The sequence below is a fragment of the Cajanus cajan genome, chromosome 4 (assembly GCF_000230855.2).
Source record: "Cajanus cajan strain Asha chromosome 4, NIPB_CcT2T_4, whole genome shotgun sequence".
Taxonomy (NCBI): Eukaryota; Viridiplantae; Streptophyta; class Magnoliopsida; order Fabales; family Fabaceae; genus Cajanus; species Cajanus cajan.
In genome coordinates this window covers 8,698,835-8,713,360 of record NC_138520.1, presented here as the reverse complement: position 1 = coordinate 8,713,360, position 14,526 = coordinate 8,698,835, and the positions used below count along the sequence as shown (strand labels likewise).

General features: G+C 30.9%; 2 protein-coding genes across 6 annotated transcripts; one reads left to right on the top strand and one right to left on the bottom strand.

The window, feature by feature from the left end:
- The first annotated feature begins 603 nt into the window (after positions 1-603).
- On the top strand, positions 604-4,175 carry LOC109802331 (myb family transcription factor PHL7). Of its 4 annotated transcripts, none has more exons than XM_020363652.3 (7): positions 604-913; positions 1,220-1,441; positions 2,303-2,379; positions 2,499-2,541; positions 2,672-2,729; positions 2,822-2,891; positions 3,638-4,175. In XM_020363652.3, exons 2-7 carry the CDS (start codon positions 1,231-1,233, stop codon positions 4,004-4,006), a joined length of 828 nt encoding a protein of 275 aa, XP_020219241.1. In that variant the 5' UTR covers positions 604-913; positions 1,220-1,230; the 3' UTR covers positions 4,007-4,175. The 4 variants fall into 4 exon arrangements, with proteins under 4 accessions (XP_020219241.1, XP_020219240.1, XP_082928303.1 ...); XM_020363651.3 differs by having other exon boundaries at positions 605-913; positions 2,499-2,547; XM_083072177.1 differs by lacking the exon at positions 604-913 and having other exon boundaries at positions 1,249-1,445.
- A 2,477-nt stretch (positions 4,176-6,652) lies between these two features.
- On the bottom strand, positions 6,653-10,726 carry LOC109802150 (ABSCISIC ACID-INSENSITIVE 5-like protein 2). 2 transcript variants are annotated; one of them, XM_029272114.2, is made up of 4 exons: positions 10,590-10,726; positions 9,284-10,196; positions 9,109-9,180; positions 6,653-7,235 (listed from the first exon to the last, which is right to left on the bottom strand). In XM_029272114.2, exons 2-4 carry the CDS (start codon positions 10,094-10,096, stop codon positions 7,155-7,157), a joined length of 966 nt encoding a protein of 321 aa, XP_029127947.1. In that variant the 5' UTR covers positions 10,097-10,196; positions 10,590-10,726; the 3' UTR covers positions 6,653-7,154. The 2 variants fall into 2 exon arrangements, with proteins under 2 accessions (XP_029127947.1, XP_020218971.1); XM_020363382.3 differs by having other exon boundaries at positions 9,284-10,684.
- Between the last annotated feature and the right edge of the window lie 3,800 nt (positions 10,727-14,526).

Here is a 14,526-nt window from a genome sequence, read left to right as displayed (position 1 = left end):
AGTGCCAACATAGGTATAAATGTATGAATGTAATAAATTATGTATTAAATAAAGAATTAATCACTTATATACGGCAAGTGTAAAGTTTTTTTACATTAGCAACCAATTATATTTTTTAATTGTGTCATGTTACTGTTAAACGTAAATACGTTTATACGTTTATAGTGACATGACAAAATTAAAAGATATAATTAATTACTAATGTAAAAAAACTTTACACTTGCAGTGTATAGATGATTACCTCTTAAACAAAATGGTTATGTAGAAGAAGATTAAAACAAATTTAATTAGTCTTTCTTTTTCCACCATTCTTTAAAAGGGTACAATTATACAGAAACTGCTGACACCTTATCATTAATCGCCCACATTTAATTTAAAAAAAATAGAGAAAGACACAGTACTTTATTTTATTACACTAGTAATAGAACATAAAAAAGAAATATATTAATATTAATGTTATTAGTCGGCCACGAGTCCACTCCGGCAATGCAAGGAATCTTATGCAGAGAGAAACGACGAGCAAAGCACGATGACACGTGACAAGCGCGTGGGACCCGCCATCTCGATTAACAACAACGTCCATTTAAAACGCCGCCGTCTGTTCATTTCAACGCTGAGATTCATAACGTCTCTCTCTCTCTCTCTCTAAAATCCAATCATTTCCCGAAAGACAAAACAACAAAAAATCACACACACAACACAACACACCACCACCAATCCCCAATCTCTAACTTTTCCCCTTAATTTTTCCATTTTCTCCCTCAGATTCCCGCAAATATTCACATCGCATCTTTTCCCACTGCCAATTCCAATCCAATTCTGGATTCCCAATGACTTCTCCCACCTCTTTCTTCCATCTCTCTCCACAATCTCTGCCTTCAAATTCTCTCCTCCAATTTTAACTCTTACTTAGGTTAATTAACTTTTCTTTCTTATTACTTATTAGATTTATACTTTTCTTGTGAATCCATGCTTTGTTTTATTTTGGTGTACATAATTAGTCCAAAAGATTTTTTATTTTTATTTTTTTTCATTTAAAGTTTAGTTAAGGGTCTTTGACTTGGCTTTTATTGATGTGAAGTGTATGGATGGTAGGTAGGGTCTAGTACTATTGTGAAATTGCTAATAGGGTGGATCAAATTTGGTGATTTTGTTTTGTTGTTCTTGCAAGTTTCAATAGGAATTGATTTTTTTTATTATTATTTTTTGTAAATTGTAGTGACTATAACTATGTATCATGCGAAGAAGTTTTCGCCGGGTAGCATGGTGCCTCATAAATCTCAAGGTGGTGCTGAACAGCTTGCAAATGTTGGGGTTTTGGGTGGATCTGCAGTGAAAAATGCCGCACCTGCTGGGGGAAGTGGGAAACAACGGTTAAGGTGGACATCTGATCTTCATGACCGTTTTGTGGATGCCATTACGCAACTTGGTGGACCAGATAGTGGGTATTTCTTTTCAATATTGAGATTAACACAACCTCAAGGGATTTTTTTTTTCTTGGTAATTTATCATTGTTTTGCAAGAGCCTGTGAGAAAGAGAGTTTTGTGGGATTTGCTCTTCACATTTTCGAGTATGTAATGCTGGTCATGTGTAAGCCTGACTTAGTTTTAGCATATGAATGCTGGTCATGTGTTTTTATTGAAAGCTGCGATCAATTTATTCTTGCAATTATTGAGATAATTGCTCATTTTGTTACTTGCGTTCCAAGGATTGCATTGAGCCGCATACTAATTTTTGACAATACCATGTTTAGATTGCATGAATTGAATTCAATTTAGCATAGCAATTAGATGAGATTTAATCCTACCTTTTGAATTATAAATAACTCGGAAGAATTATTTTGCCTCAAACTCATTTCACCTGTTGCACCTTTTTAATGATTTAAAAAATTCATTAGGAAATGCCAATTTTATTTATTTACTTTTTTTAAGAAAAAATATTCAGATCTGATTCACACTCTTGAGTGTAACAAAAACTAGCAATGGTGAGTTACATTGGAATAGTTCCTATTGTTTCTTCTTTCAGTGGAATCTATTGTATGGCAGCACAGATTGTTATTTGAAACTGCAGGCTTCAAAATTCGTGTGCATGCCAGGCAGGCAGACTCTGTACTTTTCAGAATTCACTTGAATTTTTAATATTTTCAGTGGCTGGTTATTTTCATTTGATGTAGACTTATTCATGGAAAATGCTACTCCTTTTCTCCCCCTTTGTTTTGCATTTACTTCTTTAGCCTGATGATCTGCAAAAATTTAGCTGTACTCCTGGAAATTTTTTAATTTTTTAAAATATTCATGGCAGGAGCAACACCAAAAGGTGTTCTTAGGGTGATGGGTGTTCCTGGATTGACTATTTATCATGTTAAAAGCCATTTACAGGTATTATTATCTGGCGTAATAATTTAGGTATATGCACGTAAAATGTCAGTTTTTTTTTTTCTTTTTTTTCTTTTTCATTTAACACTGATTCATATCCTCTTCGATATCATTATATGCAGAAATATCGCCTTGCAAAGTACTTGCCTGAATCACCAGCTGATGGTAAAGGTGCCTTGTTTTTTCTTGCCCTTCCTTCCCCAAAACAAATTAATTAGAAATGCTATATTGTTTTGATTTCACACTTTCAATTAAATCTGTGGGATTTTTTTTAAACAAAAAAAATGACTTTCAGACTCTAAAGATGAGAAAAGGAATTCTGGAGACAGCCTTTCTGGTGCAGATTCCTCCCCGTGGGTATCTTAATTGTTGTCCTAAAATAATTTATAACTCCTTTACCGGGCTTCCTCTTCTAACATTTTAATAAAAACTTTACGGCCTCCAGGGGATTGCCAATCAATGATGCCTTGAGAATGCAGATGGAGGTTCAGAAACGTCTACACGAGCAGCTTGAGGTTTGGTACCTGATCTTACTATTTTTCCTAATTGCCGAAAGAAAACACTATTTAGCCTGCAAACACTTACTTTTCCCTCTTCTTGTTCATTAATCATTGGTTAGAGGTTTAGAAAGAGTTCTATGTAAAAGAACCAAAAGGAAACAAAAATGATGATAGTACATAACCAATCTGTAAACAGGAAAGGAAATAGTGCAAATATAATGGGTTAAGAATAGTATGCAATAACATGCTTCGTGTATCTCCCTGATGATGGCATACAGATCATTCGTCTTCTGTTTAGAGTTCATGCCGCATACAATAAGCTTTTACAAGTATCTAATGTTAACAGTACATCTGATTTTGCCTGTTGTATTATTAAACTTGGATACACTACCCCAACCATCCTTGTATCATATCATTTACTTAACAATTTCAGCCATAGACAAATAAAATAAATTTTGTTAGTTATACAGTATGAATGATTTTTATTGTTTGTTGATTGAATGAAATTGGAACATGCATATGGTTGGTATGAGTGATTGGTCTAAATTTAACTTGCAATAGAAACTTCAAATGTTGCTAATAATTTGAGAAATGGTCCTCTGATGAAGAGGAATAGTTAGCTTATATTTAGCCTCAGGACTTGTGCAGTACACCAATAAGATAAATGCTGTAGTACTTGTTAAATATCATAGTATTGTGCTTCTATGAGCAACCATTTCTGCCAATGATAAAGCCTTTGATCTTTTTCAATGATATTCCAGGTTCAAAAGCAGTTGCAAATGAGAATTGAAGCACAGGGTAAATACTTGCAAAAGATCATAGAGGAACAGCAGAAATTAGGTAGTACCTTGACAACCTCAGAAACACTTCCTTTGTCCCATGATAAGCAAAATCATCATCAATCAGAGGCTTCTGGATCTAGTGATGCCCTTGCAAGCACTTTGTCTCCACGTAAAAAACAGAGAATTGATGATGGTTCCAAGGATGGCTTCACTGTTTCCCAAGTAAGAAAGACTGCACAAAATAATGACTGCAATGCTGGTCAGTTGGATCCAAACTTGTATGATGATGCTGGGTTTGGATTTGATTTGGAGACAAAAAAGGATGAAGATAAGGAGAGCGAGCAGTAAGAAGTAGGTTCGGTTTGTAGGCCAACGTGTGTCTGATTGTAATGTGTAGTGTATTTTTCTGGTAGAAAATACAAATCATGCTTTGTAAATTATATTTCACACAATCCATTTGTACATATTAATGTAGATATAGATGCATTCTTCTCTCCTGTTGTGAGAGTCATAAACACTCTGCTCTCCACCCAACAGAAATGCTTTGACATGCTTTACATGTGTGGTCATGGATGATGATGTTGGGTGCAGGATACTTGTCAATGTTCAGGTTGTTATGGTCCAAGTCTTTATCAAAGTTATCAATTAGCTGGTGATGACATTGTTTGATCCTGGTAACCAACCTAATCGAAGTTTTCAATTAGTTTGGTTCTTATTGTTGGAGATAGATGACAAGCTTCCTTTTATATTAATAATGTGTTTTTTTTCGAGATTGACGTTGTTTTGCATATTTAGACTCATGAATGTGATGCTATCTAACCTACATAATGAACTGAAATTGTTAATATAAAACTGACACGGTGAGAATCTGGCAACTACAGCTTGTTAAGATTATACATGTCTTGGGGGGTTGAGTCTCACTTCTCTCTCTCTCTCTCTCTAAACATTTCTTCTTAATATCTATATTTAAAAAAAAAAAATTATCTTGCTTTCTTGCCTTTTGCATATATGTTGAAGTTTTTATTTATTTATTTTTACTTCTGTAGTGTAATTTTTGTTTTGATTATTATATATTGAAGGGAATTGTTCCATATGAAATACTGTTTCAGCCACTACATCAAACATACTCTGAATACCTGTGATCTGAAAGATTGGGATGCTGGCAGTTTTAGATTAAATGAATTTGATAATAGTCCTTGTTGATTTGATTATCATAAGAGTTATTTAACATTACGAGTAAATAGCATATCTACCGATACTGTAATTCATTTTTACATTTTCTTCGATTACAAACCGACATATATTAACGATGATTCTTATTTAGTTAATTTTGATTGTAAAAAAGATAAGATATTTTTTTAATAATAATCATCTTAAAAATTATATTAATAATAATTAATTTTTATATATTAAATACGAATTATTATCTTACATGAGTATTTTTAAAAAAAAATTCTTAAACTAAAAAATTTGTAGATATTCTTTAGACTTCTTATCACATTTGTTTTTTTATTTATTTATTATAAATATGAATTTAAGTATTATATTTTAAAATAAGTAAAGGTATTTTTTTATAATATAAATTATTTATCATAAATTTTAAAATATAATTTATATATTTAAAAATATAGAAATTTATAATTTTTAAATATAATTTATTTATTTAAATATAATATTTATTTATATATAATTTAGTTGTTGAACAATTATTTTATTTTAGTAATTTTAGTTTCTAAATTTTTTCATTGATATTTTGATATCTGATGTTAAAATTTTTTATTCATAAAAATAATTTAGAGCCGAAAATCAAGTAAAATTTCTTCATGAATTTAAAACAAACGTTAAAGATAAATATTCAGGCAATAAAAATATTTGATACTCGATTATGTTGGTCACTGTATATCTTTAACTTGGTAAGAGGTATTCACACAGTCCATTATTGATCTCATGTTCAAGAGATTTAAGTTACAACATCTATCTGACTCAGAAGAGTGGTCTGTGTGGTATCACTAATCCATAGTAGATGACATTACTGTTCATTCATTTCATGATAAGGTTAACGACCATTTCTTTGTCTAGTGTAGTGCCGTCTCTCTTAAACCTTAACAATCCTTTCATTTGTATGCAGGCATACTCCTACGTTCAACAGTAATTAGGTATACATAAATTGTATATTATACTTGTTTGTAAAGGGAACAAAAGGACTACCATAAATTTTTAATAAAATCACACTTCAAACAAAATGTGGGAAGAGGTTGATCACATTTACAGTCTACTCTACAGATTTCACCCATTCAAATAATGAAAAATAGTTTGAACTGTTATTATTATTATTTTTTTCTTTCGAATAATATATTTTATTCCACTGTATTATAACCCTTTCATCCTCCCAATACAGGCACAACCTCTAAAACTTCAAACAATTGAGATTTACAATTGCAATGAAAAAATGGTTTGGTAACTTTGCTAAAGTACTTCAGCTTAGTCCAATGAGCCCCAATTATTGCATTATTTTTGTCTCTTCACATATTCTCAATCTACCGTATCAAAGACTAATCCTGTTAGCAGTATTATGACTGTCACCAGTTCCAAGAATTTATGCATACAACAGAAATCGAACACAAATTTTCTCGTTGAATAAATCATCCTCAAAGTGTGTGAACACAAATTTGCAAACTTAATATTTAATTATCTAAATTTTGAAGTGAAGTGATTCATATTTCATAATTAGAAATTATAAAATTCTCAACCCAATACAAAATATTGTTTTGCTTTTGGTCAATCATGCATTAGACACAAGTTATTTTGGTTTAAAACAACCAAATTTTCTTCTTATCTTAGTATCATGTTCACTCACCAAAAACTTGATTTGGAGTCTCCCGTCATCTTTCTAATCATGGTATATAGTTAGTAACCTCAAATCAAAAACCATTTTTATGTGCCAAGGTTGACATTTTCCGTGGGACAGGTTCCTGAGTACATATGGAATTAGCATAAAACCAAAATGTTCAACTGGTTATAGCAAATGAAACCAACCAGGTAATGGTCATAAGTTGCACTGCACCCCATACACCAAATAGGACTTGAGAAAAAAGAAAAAACTTAAGTGCAATACCACAGATGTTCTCGCTTACATTCTTAAAGCACAAATTACTAACACAAGACTTCAATTTTATTCAATCTGAGAACAGCACCAAAAACATCTATAGTATTGCACCTAAGTTTTGTCTTAAAAAAAGGGTAGTAGAGCCATAATGTGTTCAAAATTCGATTAAAGCATATTTATAGTGCTGGTTAAGTAGGAGGTGGGACTTATAAAATGTACATACAGGAAAACACTCTTACAAGGGACATGCTGAGGAGAATAAATAGCAGCACTTCCCAGAGAAAAACAGCCTTCCAAATGTTGGAAACTTGAGTGCCAAAGATATATGTTGCAAATGAGAACTATGGAAGTGCATGAAAGTTTGGTAGGAACTTAATTGCAATGAAGCCATCAAAGGGGAGCTGAACTAGTTCTGCGAAGCTGATGCTTAGGATCAGGTGGTGGTGCACTTGGCAACACTCTCTCTATCTCCTGCAAGAAAGATCATCAAAGAGAAGTTACTATGTGCAGAGATAAATCATCAAGAACCATCTCCAATGTTGTTATCTAAAACATTTTTTGTGTGCTATTTTTGCTACAACAATGTAAATAATTCAGCAAATTCAAGAAAAACAAGTATACTATTATGGTTAGTTCGTTGCAAAACCAAAATACCAGTTTACATTTTACCATATTGTTGGTTCAAAGATCATTAAGCCATATCAGTATACCACAAACACACAAAGCTATGTCCTTCGAGTTTTACAGTCACGAAGCTTGTTCAAGAAAGTTCCAACTTATAAATGGATGGATATTTCGCTTGGATGACTATCAAGTATCAACTTCAAATCTAACTAAAATCTATGTCCTGGATAAATTATTAATCCTCATCTATTACTAAAATCTAACTACGGATATTTCATTTTGATTCCACAAAAAGACAATCACAGGCAATCGGCTTCAGCCTGATCATACAAATGTTATCTTTCATTTTTATATATTTTAACTAAGGTCATTCTGAGGATCTAAACAGTAGTGATTCTCATGCTCTTCAGCTGAAATTCTTATATAAAGATTTGTCAGGTGCCCTTTAGTTTTGTCAGCAATGAAGTTACAATGAAGAAATGGAGCCATGTCCAAATGTTACGTTGAAACTGAAGACAATAAGATTTATGCCAAAAGAGATATGAAAATAATATTATAACTATATACAATCATATGTGGGCTCAAATAAAATCACTTTTTTTCTGTAATCATTACAAAGTTGGGTGATTCCAAATGGAATTACTTAAGGTTGCAGGCATAGGTCTGACACATAATTAAATGCTTCAAAAATCAAATAATTCTAAAATTGTACAATTAAAAATATCAACAGAAAGAAGAGATCTATGATCAAGGTTATTACCATTAACAGCTTATTTCTTTCGATTTCAATAGCACGAGGTTTAGGCTTCGTGCATTACTATTGACTTGAAATGTGTCAGCCAGAGAAACTGCACACAAAATGATTGGCCAAATCTTGAAGCCATAGGGCACTCAAAATCCAAACTAGGTACAACATGAATGTATTTTAACAATTGGAATCTTCTTATCTCTTTCCATTATGGAGAATATACTTCCAGATAAGGAAGGGAGGGAGGTCAAACTCCTAATCTCAAGTTTGGAATCAATTTAAATGTTGGGAGTTAGTATGTCACTCGAAATTTCTTATGAATTGTTGTTTGTTATGGAATTACTTGTAATCAAGGGTTAAAAGATATTCAGAAGTATTTACTCCTACATACAAGATTTTTATTTTCTCGCACAACAATGATCTCTAGAAAATCTTGCTGGGCTACCTCCTTATGATCCTTCTTAACACTTTTTTCTTCACCTGATTTGATCCCAAAATCTTAGAGCCTTTATCATATTTTCAACTTTTTAAGAACCCTAATCTGCTTATTGTACAAGTGTTCAAAATATTTGCAACATTCCAGCACTATTACCTTTATCTTTCAACCCCAAACTCTCGGATGAAATCAAAATAAAAGTTGAAAAATGAAAACATTTGGTTATCTTAGAGATTCATATCAAAGCAAGAACAAAATGTTAAAGAAAATGAAACTTTTATCCTAAATATAAAAAATGATAACAGAAATGATCAACCAAATATCAATCATTAAATTGTAGTTGAAAGTTCAACAAGTTTAAGCACTCCATTTCATAAACAACCACTGGCCAGTTTAAATTATCAACCAACAAAAAAGGATTCAAGTCATTCAACCATTCAGAGCCCTCACAAGAAGGCAGGAAGCAGTCTGACCAACAAATATCAGCAGACCAGAATAAAGCAATGATGCAAACTGACAAAGGAATTGAAACATACATTCTGTCTTCGAAGTCTTTCATTCTCTTCTTCTAATCGTGAAACCTTAATCTCCAGTTCTTGTGTGTAAGCCTGTACATTCAAATATATACATCTTTGTATCAAAAAGACAAAAAAAAAAAAAAAAAAAAAAAAAGACTTCAAAGCAAAAACACCATGCAAAAAACAAATAAACCTGTTTTCTAGCCCGGGAGCGAGCTGCAGATTCCCTATTTTTAATCATCCTCTTCTGCCTCCTCTCTACAGTTTTCTCAACTACATTACCTGAGGCAACCCTTTTCCTACTTGCAGTTTGTGAATCTGATAAAGCACCCATCAAAGAGGATGGCATTGCTTCAGAGTATCCTGCATCCAGAACTGGATTCACCACAACCGGTATAGGCTGTTGAACCACATGGCCAGCCATAAAACCCGAAAAACCTGGCATCACAATATTTTGCTGCTGATGCTGTTGCTGCTGTTGTTGTTGCTGTTGCTGTTGCTGTTGCTGCTGCCCTGAAGTGAGCTGGTATTGCATCCAGTGGGCATGCTGTGATGTGTTGTGTTGGGAATCAATCCCTGGCATAGCCATAGCACTATCCTCATTAGTAAAAGGTTCGGTAGCCACTCCTGCCTTCACCAAGAAATCTTCAAGGGTCATCTCACCCAGTGTAGGTTGTCTTTCCTTACTAGTACTCTTCTTCTGTTGCATATCCCTCCAAACCTCGTCAATAGTTTTATTGCTAAGATCCCCACACAATGTTAGGCTCCCTTGTGGAGTCAAAGATGAGCCAGCAGAAGCTACCTGACCATGCTGCATGTAAGCATCAGTTCCAGATTCAGCACTCCAGACACTCTTGAGCAGCTCATCCAGATTCATGCTTCCTAAGGGTTTCCCCAAATTTCCAAGCTGGTTTTGCACCTCATCAAGGGTGAGATTGTACAAAGACCCTTCCCTGGCCAAAGAGCCACTCTTTGGCTCTTGGATTGCCCCACCTTGAGATCCCATTATCTGAACCCCAGAACCACCCTATACTACTCTATCTGTTTCATTCCCCCAAATATAAACAAATCACGATAACCTCACCACTCAATTGCAACAAAGTAACCTGAAAAACCAAAAGTAAAGTGCCTATGCAGTGGTTGTTACAGCTTACAACTTACATCCAAATGAACAAACTTGGCACCAAATATGAATCCAGAGAAACAAAAACACAGTGAATTTCCCTTGAATTTGGTGAGAGCAAGTCACAAACACAAAGCAAGCAGTGTAAAATGGGGTGGATGAAAACTGAGAACTGGCCCCAGAAGAAAAAGAAAGTGACCCAGATCAGATATCAAAGGAAACAGTAGGGAATGAAAAACACAGAAGCAGCAGAAAGTCACACTTGATGACAGTGCAAAGAAAAAAAAAAAGATATGAATTAAATATGCATGTCATGATTTGTATTATCAGAACTATGTGTCCAAGAACAAAAGCTCAAAATTGATCTTGCAGGAACCTGAGAGTACAAGGAACTATTTTTGGTGCGAGAAACAGGAGGGTTGAACATTCTCTTAGGGAACATTGCTTATCTAAACCAAAAGAATGATTAAGGTTTACCTTCAAAGGGAAAAAGAAGAATTTATAAATGAATAAATAAATTTTGGAAACTGTTGAAGGAATAGACTATTCTGACTTGCTAACTTAAAACAAAATCTGAGGGTACTACACTTTCAGTCCTTCACCTACTTGCTGCTGCAGGATCCAATCTGAATCTTACAACAAAATGGATCTTTTAATTTTTTCTGAGAGTGGGGACACCAACCACGCCATGCGAGAAACAAATATTTTAAATTTAGAAAAGATCAAAGTATAATTATAAGTGAAAAATAATGCTAAATGAAAAAGAATCTACATTCTTACCTTTTCTCCTTACACTTTCTAGATGGTAAAAGTTTAATAGATCAAATAATGTTTTAAAAACCGGATCTAACTGGTCGGTCGGACCGGTTAGACTGGAAACCGGTAGTCCAGCCGGTCCGAATCTTAAGTTAAATCAGTTATGTAGTCAATCTATTTCAAACTGGATTGCACCGATTAATTTTTCGGTTCAACCGATGAACCGGTAGGTCAAACCAGTTCAATCACACTTTTTTTATATATTTTTTTTTTATTTTTTTAAGAGATCATAAACCATAAAAATAATAATAATAATTGAATCTCTTAATGAAAGAAGAAAGAGTCTTATTAAATATAACAATGACTACTTGTTCTAATATATTTGTTTGTAATATATACAACTTAAATAAAATTTATAGTATATTATTAATTTTAAATTATATATTTAATAATATAATATCTATGTAGATATTACATATATTATTTTGTGATATCAATTGCAAGCATATTATATATGTACATATTATTTATATTTTTAATTTGTATTAATATACAGTTTAACATATAATTTTTTATGTATTTTTTACAAAATAAAAATAAAAATAATTTTAACTAAGATAGAAAAATTGAAATTTAAAATAAGATAAATTTATTAAAATTTATAAGTATAAAATATATTTAACACGAATATTTTTTTTAAAAAAAATAATAAAAATCGAGTCATGCGGTTCAACTAATGACCCACCGGTTCAACCTTTAACCCACTGACCTAGTACCTTAACCGGTTTGATGACCGGCCTGATTTTTTAAACTATGATCAATGGTAAAGATTAAAAGGGTTATCATAAAAGTTCAATTAACTTTCTTTCTTTTTATTTTCTTTTATTTTCTTTTCATTTTTATTAAATTATTTATTATATTTTTCATATCTCTTGTCTCTGTTCTAATTTTGAATCATACATTTAGAATTTTTTAAAAATAAATGTTTAATTTAGTTGTGAAATGTAATTTTCTAATTTTTTTTTAGTACAATACACTCAATATACTATATTTAATATTAACCTCAATATTATGAATACAACAATAATTAAAAGTAAATTTTTTGTTAAATAAATCCTTCTCACTATGTGAATGCATGGTGACTAACAACTTATATGTCTATCCATCAGTTGATTGTTTTCATTTTAATTTCTAAAAATAACATTAAAAAAAGTTTCCAAAATTATAATTTACACTCAATTTAGTCTTAAAATTGTATATAATATAAATTTAAATGATAATATTAAAAATATTTATAATTAAAAGAACAAAATCATAATTTTACAGATTAAATTGATCATTTTATAATATCTGAAATTGCACCACATGGGAATCAGCTGCCATGCAAGATATAACCTTTGATGTGTTCTCATGCAGCTATGCATGTCTTACTACCTTTGTTCTGATTGCATATATGGTAGTTAATTAGATATTCATTTATGCAGTGATTCAGTGAACTATATTTCATCAATCTGAAGTTATATGTAAGATGTTCTGAAAATAGAAATCTTATTAAACTAGCATGTTTGTTTTACGTACAATTTCTTTATTTTTTGGACATTAACTAACTTAAGTAGTCAACTTAGTTACATATGTTGATGTCCATTCATTTTCATTTTTCTATTTAGAAAGAAAAATGATGTTCTTACTTTGGTTATAAACTTATTATAATATCAATTTATATTATTTATTTTTCTCTATTTTAGAACAATATTACACGTTTCTTATAAATAAAAAATAATAAATATCATATTAAAATTTTGAATGATTTTAATATAAATAAAAATGTTACTAACATTTTTTAATCTAATTTCCATATTTCGAATTTGAAGAAACTAAATAGAACTAAAGTAATATAATTTCATTTGATTTGTTTGAAAGGTACAGGAGGGAAAATAAAGTAAAAACTGATAAGACAAAATAGTTTTTTTTTTTTTTATTTTAAAAATGCATGCATGTGCATGTACATGTATGTATGCATATATATTTTTTTTAATTAGGATGAAAAGGTACTTCTATTTATTTTTTATGCAAAATATTATGATTAACTTTGAGATGGAAGCTAAATTAGATACATATTTATTTCTTTTGTGTGAATCTATCTGTGATCTACATTTTTAATCATTAAAATGAAAAAGCACTTTATTTATTTTTTATACAAAATATTATGATTGACTTTGTGAAAGGAGTTAATGTAAATGCATGAAAATTTATATTTGATTTTTATCGTAATTGTTCTAATATTTTTATTGATAAAAAAATTGTAAGAATAATATACAATAAGAAAAATGTTACATTCTTGTCAGGGACGGAGCCAGGATTTCAATACTGGGGGGCCGAGAATTGGAATGATCAAATGAGGCGCTACATTTTTTTAAAAAAAAAAAAATTCCAAAGTGATACCACATAGCAGGCCGTACCAGAAGTCCAAAAGTTGAATAAAAAAATAAATTTGGGTTATTCATTTAATTATACATATGAGTTTATATTAAAAATAGGGGGTGCCATATAGTAATATATATGTATATAAAAAAAAATTAAAATTGTTGGGGGGGCCGTGGCACCCGTAGGTCCCCCCTTGGCTCCGTCCTTGATTCTTGTCGAATATCAATAGAAAAGAAGTTAAGAGCATAAGGAATATTCTAAGAGAATTGTAATTTTTTACTAAAGGTGAAGAATGAGATTCCTTTCTTTCTTCCACTGATATCTTTTATTAGTGCAAGACCCTGCACTTTTATGTTCCTTTAAGCAATGGACAAAAATAACTTCACAAATAACGCTACATACTCTCAAATTAAAACTGTTTCTTATTGAATATATAACAAATGCTATATCAATAATTTTCTTGTTTCACATATATATATATATATATATATATATATATATATATATTGAGTATATCAAGTGACAGAGAATTTATTATGAGAGATGAGATGGTTAAAATATAACCCTTAGATTAATCAAATGAGAGAAAATTTGAGATTTAATCAAGTGATAGAAAATTAATCTAAGGGTTATATTTTAACCCTCTCATCTCTCATAATAAATTTCCTCTCAGTTGATATGTCCCATATATATATATATATATATATATATATATATATATATATATATATATATATATATATATATATATATATATGATATGTACTGTACTATCTTTAATACAGTATAGAAAATGACACTATCTATTGAAATAATAACTAACCCTCTCAATATGAAACTTGATCAAATTTGTGAAGAAGTTTTTCAAAAATATTTATACTTAACTAATTAGAGATTCTATTCTTGATGAACGGAATATAAATATTTTAATATCTCATTTATATATCAAAATCCACACAATATATATTTTTAAATTAACATACAAAAATATATAGTTGATTTAAGTTATTAATGGTGTAATATTTTAGTAGGAATTTTAATGTAAATTATTACTAGAGAGTAAAATGTGATTTATATATATTGTTTGGTGTGTGAATAATAAATATTTTTATAGAATAGTTATTTTTTCCTTT

Bases quoted from the DNA above. Each gene is read 5' to 3' on its own strand.
- LOC109802331 (XM_020363651.3), top strand. From the start codon at position 1,231: ATGTATCATGCGAAGAAGTTTTCGCCGGGTAGCATGGTGCCTCATAAA. The intron at 2,548-2,671 runs GTGCCTTGTTTT...AATGACTTTCAG, and splicing joins ATCACCAGCTGATGGTAAAG to ACTCTAAAGATGAGAAAAGG. The intron at 2,892-3,637 runs GTTTGGTACCTG...ATGATATTCCAG, and splicing joins GTCTACACGAGCAGCTTGAG to GTTCAAAAGCAGTTGCAAAT.
- LOC109802150 (XM_029272114.2), bottom strand. From the start codon at position 10,096: ATGGGATCTCAAGGTGGGGCAATCCAAGAGCCAAAGAGTGGCTCTTTG. The intron at 9,181-9,283 runs GTTTATTTGTTT...TTGAATGTACAG, and splicing joins GCTCCCGGGCTAGAAAACAG to GCTTACACACAAGAACTGGA. The intron at 7,236-9,108 runs GTATGTTTCAAT...TCTTTCTTGCAG, and splicing joins AAAGACTTCGAAGACAGAAT to GAGATAGAGAGAGTGTTGCC.